The sequence below is a fragment of the Prosopis cineraria genome, unplaced genomic scaffold (assembly GCF_029017545.1).
Source record: "Prosopis cineraria cultivar Desert tree isolate PC_DT_omini unplaced genomic scaffold, ASM2901754v1 PC2, whole genome shotgun sequence".
Lineage (NCBI taxonomy): Eukaryota > Viridiplantae > Streptophyta > Magnoliopsida > Fabales > Fabaceae > Prosopis > Prosopis cineraria.
In genome coordinates, this window is record NW_026555333.1 from 20,656,259 (window position 1) to 20,676,682 (window position 20,424).

The 20,424-nt window shown below is 33.5% G+C and overlaps 1 protein-coding gene across 2 annotated transcripts; it reads left to right on the forward strand.

The window, feature by feature from the left end:
• Positions 1-14,285: 14,285 nt before the first annotated feature.
• On the forward strand, positions 14,286-20,424 carry LOC129304260 (ABC transporter C family member 3-like). Of its 2 annotated transcripts, none has more exons than XM_054943957.1 (10): positions 14,286-16,743; positions 16,931-17,017; positions 17,109-17,759; positions 17,952-18,116; positions 18,306-18,600; positions 18,746-18,960; positions 19,213-19,518; positions 19,640-19,703; positions 19,797-20,036; positions 20,140-20,424. In XM_054943957.1, the coding sequence occupies exons 1-10, from the start codon at positions 14,419-14,421 to the stop codon at positions 20,226-20,228; spliced, it is 4,437 nt and encodes a 1,478-aa protein (XP_054799932.1). In that variant the 5' UTR covers positions 14,286-14,418; the 3' UTR covers positions 20,229-20,424. The 2 variants fall into 2 exon arrangements, with proteins under 2 accessions (XP_054799932.1, XP_054799933.1); XM_054943958.1 differs by having other exon boundaries at positions 19,797-19,964.

Genomic DNA, 20,424 nt, shown 5'->3' on the forward strand with positions numbered 1-20,424 from the left:
ATGGGGGACGTGAGTAGGCAGTCTATTATTTAAGTAGGTGTTTAACTCCCACTGAGACTAGATACTTAGTTGTGGAAATAGCATGTTTGGAGCTATATTATGCTTGTACTAAGTTAAGGCATTATATAATAAATGCAGTTGTGTATGTGGTTTCTCATTCTGATCTGATTAAATACATGCTTAATCAGCCAATCATAACGGGCCATGTAGGAAAATAGAGTTTGGCCTTGGTAGAATTTTCTTTGATATTTTTGTCTCAAAAATCAGTAAAGGGCCAAGCGTTAGCAGACTTCGTGGTTGATCATCCTTTAGCCAGGCTCCCTAAAGATGAGCAGGAATTACTAGTCTTCTCAGTAGATTTGGAGCCCTAGGTGCTTAAGTTTGATGGATCTAGCACTGAACAGGCATCTGGGGTCGGTATGGTGATAACCTCTCTTATGGGGATAAAAACGATACTATCTCTTCAATTTAATTTTGAGTGTACTAACAACCAGGTGGAGTATGAAGCACTGCTCACAGGGGTTGATATTTTTCAAGAAATGAAGGCCCGTGATGTGGTCATAGAGGGGGATTCTCAATTAGGCATCAAACAGTTAACTGGTGAGTACAAATACATGAGCCCAGCTCTAATGATGTATTATGTAGGGGGTTCCTAAATTCTAAAGGAGTTCAAAACAGTAACGTTGATTGACGTTCCTCGAGCTCAAAATTAGGAAGCCAATGAACTGGCTCAAATAGCATCAGGGCTAAGGTTGTCATTGAAACTCACCAGAAAAGTAATTATGGTGGAACAGAAAGAACATCCTTCAGTTATTCAGCATGGTTTGACAGTACAGTGCAGTATGGTCTCGTAAAGGTTAGCCCGAGATTGGAGAGATGATTTTAAGAGTTATCTTCAAGATCCCAATCAACGTTACCCTTACAGAATAAGAATATGCACTCAATACTTTATTTTAATTAGAGATGAATTATACAGGAAAGGCCCTGATGGGTTATTACTTAAGTGTTTGGTCTTCATTGATTATATGAAAGTTTTAAGACAGGTCCATTAGTCGGGGCTAAAGATGCAATGGCTAGTGTGTAGGCATGGATACTATTGGCTGTCGATGACAAAAGACTGCATCGAATATGCTAGGAGGTGCAAGAAATGTCAGACTCACGGGCCAACACAACAAGTGCTAATATCAAACGTGCATTCAATTATCAAACCATGGCCTTTTTGAGGATGGGCCATGGATATAATAGGAAAAATCTATCCAGCCTCATCCAAGGGCCACTCATTCATCTTAGTGGTTACAGATTATTTCACTAAATAGGTTGAGGCCGTCCCTATGAAGAAAGTAGAACAGGGTGATGTTATTAACTTCGTACGGGAGCAAATTGTGTTTCATTTTGGGATTTCCTAAACGATTACAATTGATTAGGGGACAATGTTCACCGGAAGTGAATTCAAGGCCTTTGCCGAGGAAAGCGTGATTAAGTTATTGCCATCCTCACCATATTACCCTCAAGCAAATGGATAGGTCGAAGCTTCCAACAAGATCATCCTCAGAATTCTGAAGAAAACAATTGAGGAAAATCCTCAAGAATTGAAAATAATATTAATAGTGACTTAGTATATGATAAATAGTTAATTTAATAAAAATAAACAATCTTTAAAAAAATCCCCCTAATTAACTATAAGTCTTGAATCCACTACTAACAAGCAGCTAGTAAATAGTATAGCTTATTTTGGCTAACATGTATCCTTGTTAATTCTTTAACTTTATGAAAAAATTTATTTTAGTCTTTTAATTTTACAAAGGATAAAGGAAAAATACCTATAAAGTAGTTAGCTAGAGGCACCCAATAACCTAGAGCGAGGAAAATGACATAAATATCCATAATGTTACATTAATGGGTGAAAAAGTAACTAAACCATTAACTTTTCCTTAACACCATTAGTTTCTAGTGTTAAATACTGACTGTACATGCTATGTGTCAGTTTTTACTGATTTAGACCAAACAAGGAGCAAAAATACCCATAAATCATTGGCTAGAAGCGTCTACTAGTTTAAAGTGAGAAAAAGTGCAAAAATACTCATAACATTATTAGAGTTGGTGCAAAAGTGATCAATCCATCAAATCTCTTAAATATTAATTCTTTAACTGACACTTAAATAGATGTTGACTATTTTTTTGCTCATATGGACAAAAAATATTCCTAACTAAAATTCTATGGAGGTTAATTGGTCATCATATGAGTATCATGTGGGAAAATATCATTTGATTGAATATTAAATTAAATCACTCACTATTTTGCGACAGTGGTGAAAAATCATTTGAAAATTTTGAACCTATCATAAATGAAATTGCTTAAAGTTGTGACAATATTCTTAAGGTAGAGCGATGTAGGAGGTATACTTAGTTTTGATCTTCCATTATGTACAACCTATCTTACTGTATTGAATCTCAAGTATTGCAGATAATAAAAATGAGTGGAAAGAGAGGGAGGAAGGGGGTAGATTACGTGACAATGGAAAGAACCCATATGACATAGATTTTGACAGATTAATCATTATTATACCTACTAAAATAACATTATCGGTATTCATACGATGACCAATTAACCTTCGTAGGAATTCATCTGAAAATATTTTTTGACCAAGTGAGCAAAAAAAAGGTTAACTTCTGCTTAGGTGTTAGCTAAACGGTCAACATTTAAGAGATTTAATAGATTAGTCACTTTTTGTTTTTAGATAGACAAGGAAAAACAAAGCAAAGCTAAAAAAAACTAGGTACAGTAGCTCAAGGAAGGTCAAAGAATATGTCACTGAAAATCTTCTTAGGTTGGAGAAAATGAAGTCCAGGGGGAGAGTTCAATGCCATCTTAGACACCAATCAGCATTAAGATTACCATCTCTTGGAATAATTGAATTATGACATTCCAATCTCTTTACAAGATGGCCCGAGCCTCTAAAATCAAATCATGATGCTCTTGTAGATTGATATTTCTTATTGTGAGGAGAGATTGCTTCAACACTATCACACAGCAACATGCACTCTCTTAAGCCTTTATCCTATGCACATTTCAATCCCATAATGACAATCCAAATTTTAGTCCACAAAGCATCACCATTTGTTAGTTTGAGGATAAAACCCCCTTCTAAATTTCCATGCTGATCTTTGAAGACCTCTCCACAAACCACAGCTCTAGAGATTCTCAAGAAGGCGCCATCTACAAAAATTTTAGTAATAGAGGTTGGATTGGTCACTTTTGTATAAACTCTAGTAATATTATGGGTATTTTTGCTATTTTTTCTCAGTTTATACTAGATGCTCAGAGCTGATGACTTTGTTGGTATTTTTGTGTTTTTTTTAGTCTATATTAGCAAAGACTGACATGTGACATGCACAAGCAATATTTAACACTAAAAACTAATGACGTTAGGGCAAAGTTAATAGTTTGATCACTTTTGCATCCATCATGTAAGATTATGGGTATTTATGCCTTTGTCTTCACTTTAGGCTACTAGGTGCCCTAAATTGACTACTTTGTGAATATTTTTGCCTCTTTACCTTTTTATAAAATATCTTTTCAATCCTTTAATAATTACATTATTAATTTCATCAACAAAAAAATCCTGACATTGAGCATTTAAATATTGATAAAAAGATTATTAAATATTGACAAGTTAAGCTTTATTTTATAAAATAATAACAATAGAAAAAAATCAGTTGAAATTAACAATGTTAGAGTTAAATGATTGAAAAGATACTTCATAAAATTAAAGAATTAAATTAAACTTTACAAAATTAGAGGACCAAAGGCATACTTTAAAATTTTTTTAATTTCATATAATATGTGAGCTCTCATCTAATCATATTAGTTATAAATAAAATTTTCAAATCATATAATTTCTTATTAATTATAATTATTTTTTCTATTTCTATCAGTTCATTTATAATCAATGATATTTAAAATAATGAAATTTTTTATGACATAAATAATGACATTCAAGTTACAACTAATGAAAAAAAGTGGGTGATAATTTTTGAAGGAAAATCTTCATTCAAGGACCATTGGAGTACTTTAATAGCATAAAAGGATTAAAAGATTTTGAAACATTGCCATAGGATCATAAGACTAATTTGAAATTTTTTTTATAAAAAAGGACTATAAGACCTTGCTTTTTATATAAAAAAAATTATACTTACATTTTTAGTTCCAAATCATTTACCTTTTAAAATATTAACTCAACTTGTTATTTCATTAATGTTTACTTATTAAATTACTAGATGGTACTTGTCAACAATGTTAAATCTGCAAAAAGTGTCATTATAACCTAATGTTTATTTGTCAAAAGGTTAAGTGAACTTTTTATTTTAGTAAAAATCACTTGTGAATTTACTAATATTTACTTGTCACTTTAATTTCCAAACTATTTACTTATTAAGAACTTAAGTCAACTTGTAATTTTATTAATGTTTATTTATCAATTTATTAAGAAGAACTTGTTAAAAAGGTTCAATATGTACAATATGTATTTATATGAATGCACTTGTTAAAAGCCTAATCATACTTGTCATTTCACCTTCTGCATATTAAACTTTAATTTGTTGACAAGTACCACTTAGTAATTTAACAAGTAAACATTAATGAAATAACAAGTTGAATTAAGGTTTTAACAAATAAATGATTTGAAAATTGAAAAATTAATTTGACAACATATATTAAATTTTACATTATAAAATTGTTTATGGCATTTTTGATGTGCAAGAGTGTCAAAGTAACGTGTCCTCAAACAATATGATACACCCGGCTTCCAAATTCAATGGTGAGTTCCCGAGATCATTGGCCACCATCTCATCTCTCATTCTAACATTTTTCAAGCGTGAGTTATAGCTCGCTTTCTATGCTCAAAGTCGAGACTGGTTTGACCAATGTATAAGGTTGTACCCTATGTACACAGTTCCCTATCCAAGTGTCCTTAGTGTTTTTATATTTATATTGGGATTGTTGTATTTCATCTATTGCAATAAAAGCCCCCTTCACTGTTATGAGCTTTAGTCTCGGCATGGTTAAGGAATCCTCAGGTAGGATCTTGGTGATGGGCTCATTGTCGGGGTTTTTTTAAAGATATGTCATTTTGTGTGTCCCATTCTCATTAGTTTTAATTAATTCTTATCTAAATTTTGAGGGGTGTTATACTCTACGGATAGGTAACTTCTGCTGTAAAATCCAATCTTCATATTGGTAAAAGTGAAAGGGAGAAGCACAAAAAAGAAGATAAGGATGATTTTAGGGATCTTCATTTCTCTAGCTCTCTGAATATTTTTCGTGTGTTTGCGAAGCGGACAAGGAATCTATGCCTTGCTCCTTCACATCACACCAAAATTAACATTTAAATGCTCTATTTCACTAGCCCTAAAAAGTTGCTGCTAATAAAAGAAGTGAACAGTGGGAGTGAGAGAAGTAAGGCAAGTGATGTGGATGGAGAGAGAGTAGTCAGAGAGATGGGCTCAAAAAAAAAATCCCAACTAGTGGGACCCATTAATGGTAGAAGAGGGCAAGGGGATTTAAATTTTAAAGGTTCAAGGACATAAATGACCTCCTGTTAAGTTTAGGGTGTTTAGTGATCTTTCGGGTAAAGTTAAGAAGTAAAAAGGACCCTTAACTCTATCATTTGCTGAAGTTGTTAATTTGCTATATTAAAATTGTCAATAGTTATTATTTAGTTGACAACTATGTAACAATAATAATTATTAACTATCTTGTAATAATTAACAACTTGAGTAAAGAACATAGAACTTCAAAATAATTTTATGATTTTATGAAATTGTTTATGAGATACCTAAAAGTTATTTTCAACCGTAAACAATTTTTGTTTAATGAGAAATTATTTTATGGACTTGGAGTATCACCTCATTCATGCTTCATTCAATAAAATTATACCACTTTAATTAAATAAAATTTTACATGTTATTATTTTTTATAATTTTTTTAATAGAGTGTCTTTTTAATTTCTTACATTTTCTATCCTTACCATCATCATAAAAGGTGGGAGAGAGAAAATACAAGAAATTAAAGTAATTTAAAGTGACATAAATAAGAGATAACACATAAAATTAAGGCAATGTTTAGATTGGTGGATTTGGGCATGAATTTTAGATTTAAAATCTCACATTTCATTGAGAAAAAAAAAATCTCACATTTCAAAATCATGTATATAAAATTCTTTATTTGAGTAGTTTAAAAAAATTCAAATGAAGAAGAGATATGGAATTCAAAATAAAAATGAAAAATTGATAATGATGAATTTAGCTATGTTTTTCAATCCATAAGAGACAATATAAGAAAAGATATGGAAGTTGTAGAGGCATCAATAGTAAAAACATAAAGAGAACAAAAAGTTTGAAGTGATTGCAATTTTAAATGACTAAGATGTAGAAATAATTTGAAATTATAAAGAAAATATAACAAGAGATGGATTTGGATTTGAATCCATAAATTTTTGTGTATCCAAATGAGAAATTTGGTCTAAATCCTAGTCGAAATCCAGATCTACATTAATTAAAATACACTACTAATAAATAATATATGAATGATGTAGTCCACAAGAATTTTTGTTGTATACGATAAACGCTAAAGAGAATGGTATTAAAGTCCTAGAAAAATAAATTTATGACAATTAAGTTTCTAACAAAAATTTTTAAAAAATCAATTATAAATTATAATTCAAACATTTATAAATTTAAGAGTTTTAATTGTAAAAAGATATTTAAATTTTAAATGTAACTCTCACTTATTTATAATTATTTCAATCAATATTTGTAAAGAGAATGATAGGTAAATCTGTCTCAAATTTTAAAAAATGATAATTTAGTGTGATAATCATACTGAGATCTCAAGGGACTTCTTTAAGATTAAATTTCTATGTAAAATCATTTTAGTACCCTTTTGCAATTAATTTTATATGGTTCATAAGTTTAGTATAAGTATTTGCTAGTTTGATTCCATCAGTGACTAAAACAATTTAGAAAATTTCAACTTTCTATCAACAATTTCCTTCAATAAATAAAGTCTAACTAATTTTATATGGTTCACAAATTTAATATAAGTATTTTATATTTTTATAAGAGTTAAAGGTCAATTTTATCCCAAAAATATACATAAAAATGTACAAATTATTTTAAACTCAACTTGGGGTCAATTTATCCATTATGTAAGACACATTTGAATTTTTTAGTGTTTTTATTATTAAATATTTAATATTGGATCCCACTATTTTCAAAATATTTTTTATAATATAAAAACTCTCTCTCCTCCCATCTCTTTCCTTTTCTCTCTCCACCACACCCTCTTCTCCATCTCCTCCCCACTATCTCTCCTTTAGCAAAGGCAATGGCACTCGTAGTGAAGCGTTTGTCTAACATTGACAACTAAGGGAGCCTTTGGTTCCAAATTTTAATGATCCAGTTCTATCGGCATAATCCTTCTATGAGACAATGAGATCCAATCCAAGTGACCAAAAAAGCTTTGACTAAGACCTTAATATTTTACTATCCTTTTACTGGCATTTAGAGTAGCATCATATTGAAATGATGACGCTTGACTTTGTTCCTATTCTCCCTTATTTTTTATGCAAAAACAGAGATGGTGCTTCCCACCATCATAAATTTTGATGACTACTCTAACATCCTTCTGGGCATACTCTCACGAACCCATCTGCATACATGTCGAGAACCCACCTGCATGCATGAGGGTGGTGGTGTTGTAGTAAAACAAGGTTCCATAAGCATCGTTGCTCTAGTGCAGTATCTAAGGATCGTTGATCTTCCTTAAACTAGTAGCACCAACAATTTCTAGCAGCAAGAAGCCACCCTTTTCGACTGTACTGAAGAATAAGAGATGTCATGATCTCACAAGTACTCTGATGACCTCTTTAGCTCTCTTTCTCCATGGAGCTATATCTTGCTACATTTTGCAAGCTTTGTATTCCTAGTCTTAGAGTTCTCTCTCTCCTTCATCACAATTGAATACTATACTATGAGACATCATTGAAGAAAGCTCATAAGTTGCTTCTTATCAATTGTTTTCATACATGTCATGCACTTGTTAGCAAGGAAATGACCTATACTTACAACCACATTTATGTGGTTTTATATGTGGGCATGTGGTTTTGGCCATGTGGTTCTGGACTCAGCTTAGATTGCTTTAGTTTCCCTGTATAAGAAGGGAAAGAAGAACTTCTTACATAAGAGTCTTCAGGTTTCTTAGAGGTGGTATGGATCCTTTTCTCTTGCATTCACCCTTTCTTTGGTGGAACCGTAAAAGTAGCAGTCTTGGTTAGAGCATCCGTCCTTAGTGCCATCGTCATTCTTAACACTATTGTTCTAAAAATGTAGTTTTGCATTATAATTATCAGAGCTATGTGGTCAGCCATGAAGAACAGATGGTCAGGTAAGAGAATGATATGAATAGAGAAGAGAAGAAGAGGTGATGTGAAATGAGGAGAGAGATTAGAGTGGAGAAGGTACCATGTAGGCATGAAGAAGAGAGAGGAGAGGAGAGGAGAGTAGAGTAGAGAGAGAAGGAAAGGATAAAAAATATAAAAAAATGATGATGGGCCCACAAATAATATTTTATAATTAAAAATATTAAAGAATTTTTAAAAACAAGGTCCACTAATGAAAAAATAGATGAAAGAAATGGTGGGGTGATAAAACAATTTTTTTTTTGAGGTTGAGGGATATAACTGACCTATAATTGAGTTTCAGGTCATTTGTGAACTTTCACATACAGTTTAAGGGCAAAATTGATCCTTAACCCTTTTTATAATATTGACATTAGTTAGTTATATAGCCATTGGGGAATTTTTATGCTTATAAATAAGTCCATTGGACTCAATATGAATCATCAATAAAACTTGGGCATTATTCAGTTTAACTCTCTCTCTTGTCTCTAAATTCCCCCAATTCCTCTTTACCTTCTCTATTCTTCCCTCTATTCTCCTTAACCCTCCCTCATTTAGAAGTAACCTACCACCATAGTGGTATCAAAGCTAGCTAATCTTGGCCATGAGCTCTTCTTAATCTCTTCTCCTTACATAGATAGTTTATGGTACAAACTAGAAACCAAAAAAAGCAAGAGATGGATGATCGTGTTACAAGATTGAAAGAAAGATTCGAAAAGGTGGACGCTTTATTAGAGATGGTTGAAGGCATCTTTAATCAATTGTAGTTATTCATGCAAGAAAGAGAAGAAGGTCCTCCTAATCATGAAAGAAGAGGACAACGCGATCACAAGGTAAAAGGGTTATTGACTCCAAGACAATGATATATATACTAGAGACTAGTACCGACGTAAGACCCAATTTACAAAAATGGAGTTTTCTAAGTTTTATTGGTTTGACATCATGGGGTGGCTTATGCATTGTGAGCAATTCTTTGAACTTGACAATACCCTTGAAGACAAGGAGGTGCAAATGATGAGCATATACTTAGATAAGAAGACAAGGCTTGGCACACCATACTAGAGAAAATGTGGGGTGGTTTTGAATCCCCTTGGGATGAATATATTGAGTATCTTTGAGAAATGTTTGGGCCAGCACACAAGAAACCTATGGGTGATCTAATTTGTCTTTGATAGAAAGGGTCGTTAGCAAATTATAACGACAGGTTTGATTCAATTGTCTGTAAGCTCCACCTTTCCCAAGATTATCTTGTTGACGCTTAATTAGAAGGATTAATGGAGGAGCACGTAGGACCTATGCATCTCTTTAAACCTAAAACTCTTTAGTAGGCTCGACCTTTGGCTCGCATACAAGAAATCTTAATTTAACACATGGTAGAAAAAAAGAATTGTGGCAAGACTCTAACACACGCCTCTACTTATAAGAATTTATCATCATAGTCGAACCAAACTACTTAAGCATCTTGTAAAAAAGCCCTTCTAATTGGTGGGACCTAATAGAAAAGAAAATGGTTAAAGTGTAATTTTACCTCTAAACTATTTTTGGAGAAGCAATGTTTTTCCTAAACTATTCATTATGGCAATGCTTCCCCTAAAGTAATCAAATCAAAGTAATGTTACCCCGCCACGTTAAAATGTTCGTTATTATAGCTAGTGGAATCCACTTTTCATGAGTTAAGGCGCAATTTTACCCTTATACTATTCTCATAGGAGTAATGTTGCCCTCACAATTTAAAAATCATAAAATTAAATAAAAATAAAATTATAATAATATTAAATAAAAATAATATTAAATGTACATATAACATACATATAAGAAACAAATTTATAGTATGTTAATAAAATGTCATAAATTAATAATATTATAAATTAAAATTTTATAAGTTGTCAAATATAAGTAACTCTTGGTTAAATTAGATATGAATAGACTTAAAAGTATCTGCATGTGCACCTTTAACTATCAATTGAAGCTATTGTTAATAACTTGATTTGGACCGAAAAATCATTTTCATGATCAAGTTAGATTGGATAAGAGTTAAGTTGCTATTAAACCAAAAACCGAAGTTGAAGTGGGAATCAAAGCAATTTTTAGAAAACCAGATAGTTTTAAATGTAATATTAAAAAAACTTAAAAATTTAAAAATTAGATCATACTAAAAACTAACTTTATTTTTAAATAATTCACACGTATAAAATAGGATTTGAGACTATTTTTTTATAAAGATGTCGATAGTTATAGGTCTAAATACAGATATTTTTGAATCTTCTCATATATAATTTAACCAAGATCTACTTATATCTGACAAGTTATAAAATTATCATTTATATTTTTATATATACATTTAATATTATTTTATTCAATATTATTATAATTTTATTTTTATTTTTTTTGTGATTTTTAAACTATGAGGGCAATATTGCTCTAATTTAATTAGTTTAGGAGCAACATTGCTGCGATAAATAGTTTAGGGGCAACATTGCTCCTCTGAGAATAATTTAAAGGTAAAATTGCACCTTAACCTAAAGAAAAACCCTCTTCTCTCCCTAAAAGTAATAGTTCTTTATCAAAAAGTAGCAGCAACACCTTTAAGTCTTTGTCCATAGAGAAAGAAGCTGAATATAGAAGCAAGAATTTATGCTTCTATTACCATGGAAAATTTTTCAGAACCATAAAATGCCCTTCAAAAAGATGCAGCTATACTTTATTGAGATTCAAGAAAATACAGATGATGAAAATTCAACTGAAGAGTCAAAAAAATTAACAATCTAGAAAATGAGTCACCCTTGATTTCGTTATAAGCAATTGAAAGGATTAAAGGTGCCTCATTAATGATGGTTGTGGGTCATTTTGGTAGAAAATAGCTCCAAATTCTCATTGATAGAGGAAGCACGCATGATTTCTTAGACTTGGACTTGGTAAGAAGGTTAGGCTGGTAGCTTAATAATACTCATGAATCATCGGTTGAGGTTGCCGGTAGTAAAAAATTAAAATTACATGGAATGTAGAAGGGTTTTAGATGGTTCATGCAAAGCTTGGACTTTTCATTTGACTTCAGAATTCTAGAATTACATTCATACAACATCGTCTTAGGGTTACTTTGGTTGAAAAGCATTAAAAATGCTTTTTGAAACTACGAGACCCTCACTATGTTTTTTTGATGAAGGAAAGTTGTGTAAACTCCAAGCTAACATTCCTAATTAGTTAAAAGTAGGCCAGCTAAAGTAATAAGGGATGAGAGACTACTAAGAAAATCAAGTTTACTTAATACCACCTATCATAGATCCTCAAACTACTCTTTAATATTTTTTGCCGCAAGCTCTCGAGGAAATTCCAACAGTAATTACAGCTATTTTGAAGGATTTTTTTGACTTATTTGAAGAACCTAAAGAGTTACCACCTTTTAAGGAAGGCCATAACCATCTAATTGTTCTACATAAGGGTACCAATCCAATTAATTTAAAGCCTTATAGATATCCAACTGCATAGAAAGATATAATTGAGAAATTAGTTTGGGGTCTTCTTTAAATAAGGGTTATCTAAGAAAGCTCTCCCCCTTTTTTAGCCCCTATTGTATTGGTTAAAATGAAAGATGACACTTGGAGGATGTGTATAGATTATTGCAAGCTGAATAAGAAGATTATTAAAAACCAATATTGTATTCCCTAAGTGGAAGACTTATTTGATGAATTGAGCACAATAAAGTGGTTTATAAAGCTAGATTTATGGGCTGGGTACTATCAAATTAGAATGATGCCAGAAGATGTACATAAAACTACTTTCAAAACTTAGATATTATGAGTAGTTAGTTATGCCTTTTAACTAATGCTCTGGAAACATTTTAGGGAGCTATGAACAACATTTTCAAATCATTTCTATGGAGCTTTGTTCTAGTATTCTTCAATGATATCTTGGTTTATGGTGTTAACATTAATGACCATGTGCAGCATTTAAAGCAAGTTTTCTCTATTTTAAGAGAAAACCATTATTTTGTCAAGAAAAGTAAATGTTCTTTTGCTATCAATGAGGTAGAATACTTAGGACATTTAATGGGAAACGGAAAGGTCAAAATTGATCCTAAGAAGTTATAAGCCATAGTTGATTGGGCTGAACCACAAAATATCAAGCAACTAAAGAGCATTTTTTGGTTTGGAAATTCTCGCAGATTTTAGGTATTCAATAGAATCTTTCTGCAATCTACCATCCTCAAATGGATAGGCAATCTGAAGTTCTTAATAGGTGCTTGAAAACCTATTTAAGGTGCATATGTTGGGAGCAACAAAAGGAATGGAGTAAATGTTTGTTATAGGCTGAATGGCAATACAATACTACCTTTCACATAACAACTAAGGCTACTCCTTTTGAACTTCTATATAGTCAGGCTCTTCTTCTCCATTGTCCTTATTTACCTCACAATTTTGTTCTAGATATGCTAGACATGTCCTTCATAGCTAGGAAAGAGATGATAAAGATTCTAAAGCATCATTTGTACTGTGCTGATGAAGCATAAGGATGATGCTCACAGATTTGACTAAGAGTTTATGGTGGGACAATGGGTTTGTCTTAAACTACAACCCTATAGACAATTATTTGTTACTGCAAGGAGCTCTAAAAAATTAGCTCCTTAATTTTTGGTCCCTACAAGGTGATGGAAAAAAAAGGGGAAGTCGATTATAAGCTTGACTTGCCGCTTGACTCTAGAATACATCTTACCTTCCATGTGCCTTTGTTGAAGTTGTGTCCAGATCCTAAGGTAAAGCAAAGACATCCACCACTTGACTAGCTAGAAATTCCACACACAATCGAATCTAAGCAAATTTTACAAAAAAGAGTAGGTCGCAAGAAGGGTCGAATCATTACTGAAATTTTAGTTAAATGGAAATAATTACTGGATGAAAAAGTATCTTGAATGCCTTTGTACTAATTCTAGCAAAAGTTTCTCCACTTTATTATCATTGATCCTTGAGGACAAGGATCTCTTTGAGGAGGGGGCATTGTTTTATTTTTATAATGTTGACATTAGTTAATTATATAGCCAATGAGAATACTTACTCCTATAAATATTCTTAGTCTATTATACTCATTATGAATTATCAATAAAGTTTGTGTATTATTTATTTTAACTTTCTATCTTGTCTCTAAATTCCCTCAATTCATCTTTATCTTCTCTGTTCTTCCCTCTATTCTCCTTAACCCTTTCATTCAGAATTATCATACCACATCAAAGTATTCATAAGTTTAGTTTTATTAGTGACTAAAATAACTTAAAAATCACAACTTTTTAAGTCATAGATAAATATCAAAATAATTTTACATAAAAATTTAATCTCAAAGAAATTTTTTGAAAAGACCTCGCTATAATTATTATATTTTGTGAGATTAGATAGTCATTTTTTAATTTCTGAAAAATTTACCAATCATTCTCCCTATTTGTAACGTATTTTTTAAAAAACTTTATTTGAAACCTAGCTATTATAAATTCCCCATTATGAGATATTATTGCCATTCACCCTTCTCACTGTAAACTACAAGACAAATACTACAAACTAAAAGTGTAATCGGGTGTAATGAGACCTAGTCACGTGCAGTCGTGCACCACTTTCTGACCAAGCATTCACTAAAGAACACGCAACCAAACCAAAATTTACTTATTTTTTTTTTTTTGGACGACAAAATTTAATTATTAACCTTTCCAACGAACTCCTAACCGTAGTTACTAACTTTAAACCAGTTCTCTTCGTTTTTTTTCCTTGGGCGCCACGTTAAACACTCTCCCTCCCTCTAGCACGTTAAGCTCTTGTTTTTCCCCCTTCCATCCTCAAACTTGCACGAACCTGAATCTAAATCAGATCCCCTGACCTGAAGCTTCTAGCGCATCCATTTCAGAAATTTCCATGTTTGACGGCACTTACTTTTTTTGTTCTTACATAAAGCTATGTGGTTTGTTTTCTTCCACAACTAGCTGATGTATTCTGCCGCGATTCTTCTCTTAAAACCCATTTTCTTGCATTTGTTGTCTGCTTTTCTCCACCTAGTTTTGTTAGTAGCTTTCTTAGTTTCCTGGGTGTGGAATAAAATTACTGCGGGTGCTAGAGATGTTTCCGAAGCGAAACTCGGGGGTACTTTATACCAGAGGACTCTGTTTTGTTCTTTGGGTGCTTCTGCATTTAATCTTGTCATGTGTCTACTGTATTGCTTCTATTGGTATAAAAATGGTCGGTCGAATGAAAAGTTAGTGACCCTTTCGGATTTGGCGCTTAAAACAGTAGCTTGGGGGGTCGTTTTTGCTTCTTTGCGCACAGGATTCTTCAATTCAGGAGAAAAGAAATTTCTTCTATTCTTTAGTGCTTGGTGCGCCTTCTACCTCCTTATTTCATGTTATTGCTTTACACTGGACATTATTCTTCATCTTAAACACTCTTCACCTCCACTTCAGTACTTAGTTTCTGATGGTGTCTCCTCCTTTGTGGCTATATCCTTTTGTTTCGTGAAATTTTATCTGAAAAATGAGAGTGAAGATAACATTCTTCAAGAACCTCTTTTGAATGATAATACTGATGTTAGTAATGCATTAGAGTCAGATAAGACCAAGGGGGAAGAAACTGTTACTCCTTACTCAAGTGCTGGAATTTTCAGCATTCTTACCTTCTCTTGGGCGGGTCCTCTGAATGCTGTGGGCAAGCAGAAGACTTTAGACCTTGAGGATGTCCCGCAACTAGCTAGTTTTGACAGTGTAGCGGGAGCTTTTCCACTATTTAAAGATCAACTTGAGGCTGATTGTGGCACAATAAACAGAGTGACCACACTTAAATTGGCAAAGTCATTAATACTATCAGCTGGGAAAGAGATTTTTGCAACAGCCATTCTTGCACTTGTAAACACTTTGGCATCTTTCGTTGGTCCATATCTTATTAACACTTTTGTTCATTACCTCAATGGCAATCAAACATTTAAGAATGAGGGATATGTTCTAGTGGCTGCATTTTTTGTTGCGAATCTCATAGAATGCTTGTCCCAGAGGCACAGGCTCTTTAGATTGCAGCAAATTGGAATTAGAATCCGAGCACAGCTTGTGACAATGATTTATTGTAAAAGCTTGACCCTTTCCTGTCAAGCCCAGCAGAACCACACTACTGGAGAAATAATCAATTTTATGACTGTTGATGCTGAAAGAGTTGGTGATTTCAGTTACATTCACGATCTGTGGTTGGTATTTGTGCAAATAGCATTGGCATTGTTCATTTTGTCTAAAAATCTAGGGCTGGCTTCAATTGCCACATTTGTTGCTGCTATTATTGTAATGTTAGCAAATGTTCCCTTGAGGTCACTGCAGGAAAAGTTTCAAGCCAAGTTAATGGAGTCAAAAGATAGACGAATGAAGGCCACATCTGAGATTTTAAGGAACATGACAATTCTAAAACTTCAGGGATGGGAAATGAAGTTTTTGTCCAAGGTTATTGAACTGAGGAAGACAGAGGAAGGCTGGTTAAGGAAATGCTTTTATACATCAGTCATCATCGTCTTTCTGTTTTGGGGTGCAGCACCCACATTTGTATCTGTGGGCACTTTTGGTACTTGTGTGCTTATGGGGATTCCACTTGAATCAGGCAAGATCTTATCTGCACTTGCAACATTCAAGATGCTTCAAGAACCCATTTATAATTTTCCAGGCACAATTTCTATGATAGCTCAAACTAAAGTATCTTTGGATAGGGTTGCATCATTCCTTCAAGTTGACGAATTGCAGTCTGACGTTATAGAGAAGCTTCCAAGGGGTAGTTCTAATACAGCAATTGAAGTAGTTAATGGTAATTTCTCTTGGGATTTATCTTCCTCTAATACAACTTTGAAAGGTATAAATCTCACTGTCATGCAAGGCATGTTGGTTGCTGTCTGTGGTACTGTTGGCTCAGGCAAGTCTAGTCTGCTGTCTTGTATTTTAGGAGAAGTTCCAAGGGTTTCGGGAACATTGAGGGTGTGTGGAACTAAAGCCTTTGTTGCTCAGTCTCCATGGATTCAAAGTGGGAAGATCGAAGAGAATATATTATTTGGTAAGGAGATGGATAGGGAAAGGTATGAGAACGTCCTTGAAGCATGTTCCCTGAAGAAAGACCTGGAGGTTCTTCCATTTGGTGATCAGACAATTATTGGAGAGAAGGGAATCAATTTGAGTGGTGGACAAAAACAGAGAATTCAGATCGCACAAGCTCTCTACCAAGATGCTGAGATATATCTCTTTGATGATCCCTGTAGTGCTGTGGACATGCATACAGGATTCCACCTTTTTAAGGTAACCCATTAGGACATTTTGTTTGTTATATGCTATAAATCTGGCTTTGGGTCTTAAATGCCTTGTAGTATTTGCATTCTACCAATCATTCTTTTGCTTTCTTTTTTGTGGCATTATCTTTATTTAGTGTCATACTTGTTTAAATATTTTAGTTAATTGGATTTTTTATTATTTCTGTATATGGCAGGAATGTTTACTAGGTTGTTTAAGTTCAAAGACAGTTATTTATATCACTCATCAAGTAGAGTTCTTACCTGCTGCCAGCCTTATTTTGGTGAGCTATTCACAGAAAAGCGTTGTCATTTCAGAGAGAATTTACTATGCTTTTTGTCCTCATATATTCTATGTTGTATTTGATATATTAGGTCATGAAAGATGGGGAAATTGCTCAAAGTGGAAAGCATAATGATTTGCTCAACTCACGGACTGACTTTATGCAGCTTATGGGTGCCCGTAAAAGAGCGTTATCTGCACTTGATTCACTGGAAGGTGGGAAAGTGTCTGATAAATTTAGTATAGCTGACCAAGAGGTAAATATATCTGGTGTACAAGTTACAAAGGAAAAAGAGGCAAACAAAGATAGGCAAAGTGATAAAACAGATGATATAGTCGAGCCAAAAGGCCAGCTTTTTCAAGAGGAAGAAAGGGAGAAAGGTAAAGTTGGGTTTTCAGTCTACTGGAAATATATCACAATGGCTTATGGGGAAGCACTTGTACCATTTGTATTGTTGGCTAAAATTCTGTTTCAAATTCTTCAAATCGGAAGCAACTATTGGATAGCCTGGGCAACTCCTATTTCTTTAGATGTGAAACCACCTGTCAAACCCTTTATGCTTATAATCGTCTATGTTGCAATGGCTATAGGAAGTGCTTTCTGTATACTTGCTGTAGCAATTTTTCTATTCACAGCTGGTTACAAGATTGCAACTCTACTCTTCAATCAAATGCACTTGTGCATCTTCCGTGCACCCATGTCATTTTTTTATGGCACTCCAAGTGGAAGGATTATTAACAGAGTAAGAAGTCGAGATATATGTTTTTCTTATCTAATCTGTTGAGCAATGACATATTTTACTTTATGCATTTTAGATGTGCTTATGTTTTAAATTTATGGCCCCCCATCCTTGTCTTGGTTTCCTTTCATAGCTATATCAAGAATAATGCATTGAGTCATTGACAATCTTTTTCTTTTCTTTGTTCTCTCGTAGGCTTCTACTGACCAAAATGAAGCAGATTTAGCCATTCCCAGTCTAATCGGGTCATTTGCCTTTTCTATGATCCAACTTCTGGGAATAATAGCAGTGGTGTCTCAAGCTGCATGGCAGATTTTCATCATCTTTATGCCTGTGATATCAATCAGCATTTGGTATCAGGTATTTTGCTTAAACCATGTTATCTAACATGATATAAGGTTATGCATCTTCCTTGTATATTCTTCCTTTCATTCCTGCAGTCTATGCTTGCATTAATTAGGTACTTATTCCAAAACTTTTTATTGCTGATGGGCACTTTATCATGATATATGTTGACAACTTATGGCTTACAAACTTATTATTCCACAGCAATATTATTTACCATCAGCTCGAGAACTATCACGTTTAGCTGGAGCATGCAAAGCTCCAGTCATTCAACACTTGGCTGAAACTATTTCAGGAACAACAACCATTAGGAGCTTTGATCAAGAGTCAAGATTTAAGGGAACAAATATGAAACTAATGGATGGGTATTCTCGGCCAATATTCAACATTGTTGCTGCAAGGAATTGGCTTGGCCTCCGCTTGGATATGTTGTCTTCTATAACATTTGCCTTTTCTTTGATATTCTTGGTATTTATTCCACGGGGAGTTATAGATCCAGGTATACAATTCAATGTTGGTATCAGTCAGTTAAAAAAAAAAAAACAGAAAGTTTTGGCATCTGAACCAATTGACAATTACTTCGTTTATATTTTGGAGGAAATGGAAGCTTATCGTTTACTTTTATTTTATTTATGATTCTGAAGGTATTGCCGGTTTAGCTGTTATGTATGGACTTAATCTGAATAAGTTTCAAGCTTCGGTGATTTGGAGTCTTTGTGAAATGGAGAACAGCATTATATCAGTGGAGAGAATGCTTCAGTATAGTAGCATTCCAAGTGAACCTCCTCTTGTAATTGAACAAAATAGACCCAATCCTTATTGGCCATCGCATGGAGAAGTTGACATTTCTGATCTGCAGGTACATTGAGTTCATCATAAATTTGACTCCAAGTGGCATATCTCAATCATATGGATCATGTTAGGATTATAATGTCTTTCAATCTTTGGTCAATCAAATTTGCAAAACTTCAACTGTCAGTTCTTTATCAAGGGTTAGAATGTATCTTCAAAAGGAAATGTTACTGCTTGTAAAACGTTCTTTGGTTCATGGATTTAACATTATGTTTTTACTACTTTAAAAGATAATAAAATATTGATGTGTGTGATGAAGGTTCGTTATGCTCCACATCTACCACTTGTGTTGCGTGGCATAACATGCAAATTCCCTGGAGGACTGAAAACTGGCATTTTCGGGAGAACAGGAAGTGGTAAAACAACTCTCATACTAACACTTTTTCGAATCGTTGAGCCAACTGCTGGGCAAATAGTGATTGATGGCATCGACATTTCATCAATTGGACTTCATGATTTGAGGTCTAGACTTAGCATTATTCCTCAAGATCCAACCATGTTTGAAGGCACAGTGAGAAGTAACCTAGACCCTTTGGGGGAGTACAACGATGAACAAATTTGGGAGGTAGGTTTGTTATATTTGCATATAGTAACATGCATACACTCAACATTAAGTTCTGTCTGAAAATTAAACTTGTATCTGTTTCTTAACATGCCTTTTTCTTCATTGATTGACATGCTTTTAGGCTCTCGACAAGTGTCAACTTGGAGATAAAGTTCGAAAGAAAGATGGGAAGTTAGACTCTGCAGGTTTGTCTGTTATTTTCCCCTCTCATATAGAAACAATATGCTATTTCTGATTCCAGAAATGAAAACTTATTGCTTTTGTGAAAATGGGTGTAGTTAGTGAAAACGGTGAGAATTGGAGCATGGGTCAGAGGCAATTGGTGTGCCTTGGTAGAGTGCTACTTAAGAGAAGTAAGGTGTTGGTGCTTGATGAAGCTACTGCTTCAGTTGATACTGCCACTGATAATTTGGTCCAGCAAACTCTCCGGCAACACTTCTCTGACTGTACGGTCATTACCATTGCGCATAGAATAACTTCTGTTCTTGACAGTGATATGGTTCTGCTTCTCAATCAAGGTCAACTAAGTTGCTTGTTATTCTTCTTTGAACTTGTATAGTTTCTGTACTTTGATATGCTTTAACTTGTCTTTTCATATGATTTCCATGGATATTGATGCAGGACTGATTGAGGAGTTTGACTCTCCAACAAGATTGCTAGGGGACAAGTCGTCATCTTTTGCTGAGCTTGTTGCAGAGTATATACCATGAGATCCAATTCCACTTACCAATAAATGAACTTATCGCTGAACTTGCTTACTTAAACCAGGATAACAGAGTTTCTAGATGATGACGAATTGGTGGTCAATGACAATGTTATGAATAAATTAGTATGAAATAGTGATAATTAACTCGAATAATGTTAATCCCATTTGCTATTTTGAGTTGCACATGTTGGTAGTTGTGA

What these genes read in the sequence shown, in the direction of transcription:
- LOC129304260 (XM_054943957.1), top strand. Translation starts at nt 14,419, where the DNA reads ATGTATTCTGCCGCGATTCTTCTCTTAAAACCCATTTTCTTGCATTTG. An exon ending in ACGATGAACAAATTTGGGAG is followed by an intron (nt 19,519 to 19,639) that starts GTAGGTTTGTTA and finishes ACATGCTTTTAG; the next exon opens with GCTCTCGACAAGTGTCAACT. An exon ending in GGTTCTGCTTCTCAATCAAG is followed by an intron (nt 20,037 to 20,139) that starts GTCAACTAAGTT and finishes ATATTGATGCAG; the next exon opens with GACTGATTGAGGAGTTTGAC.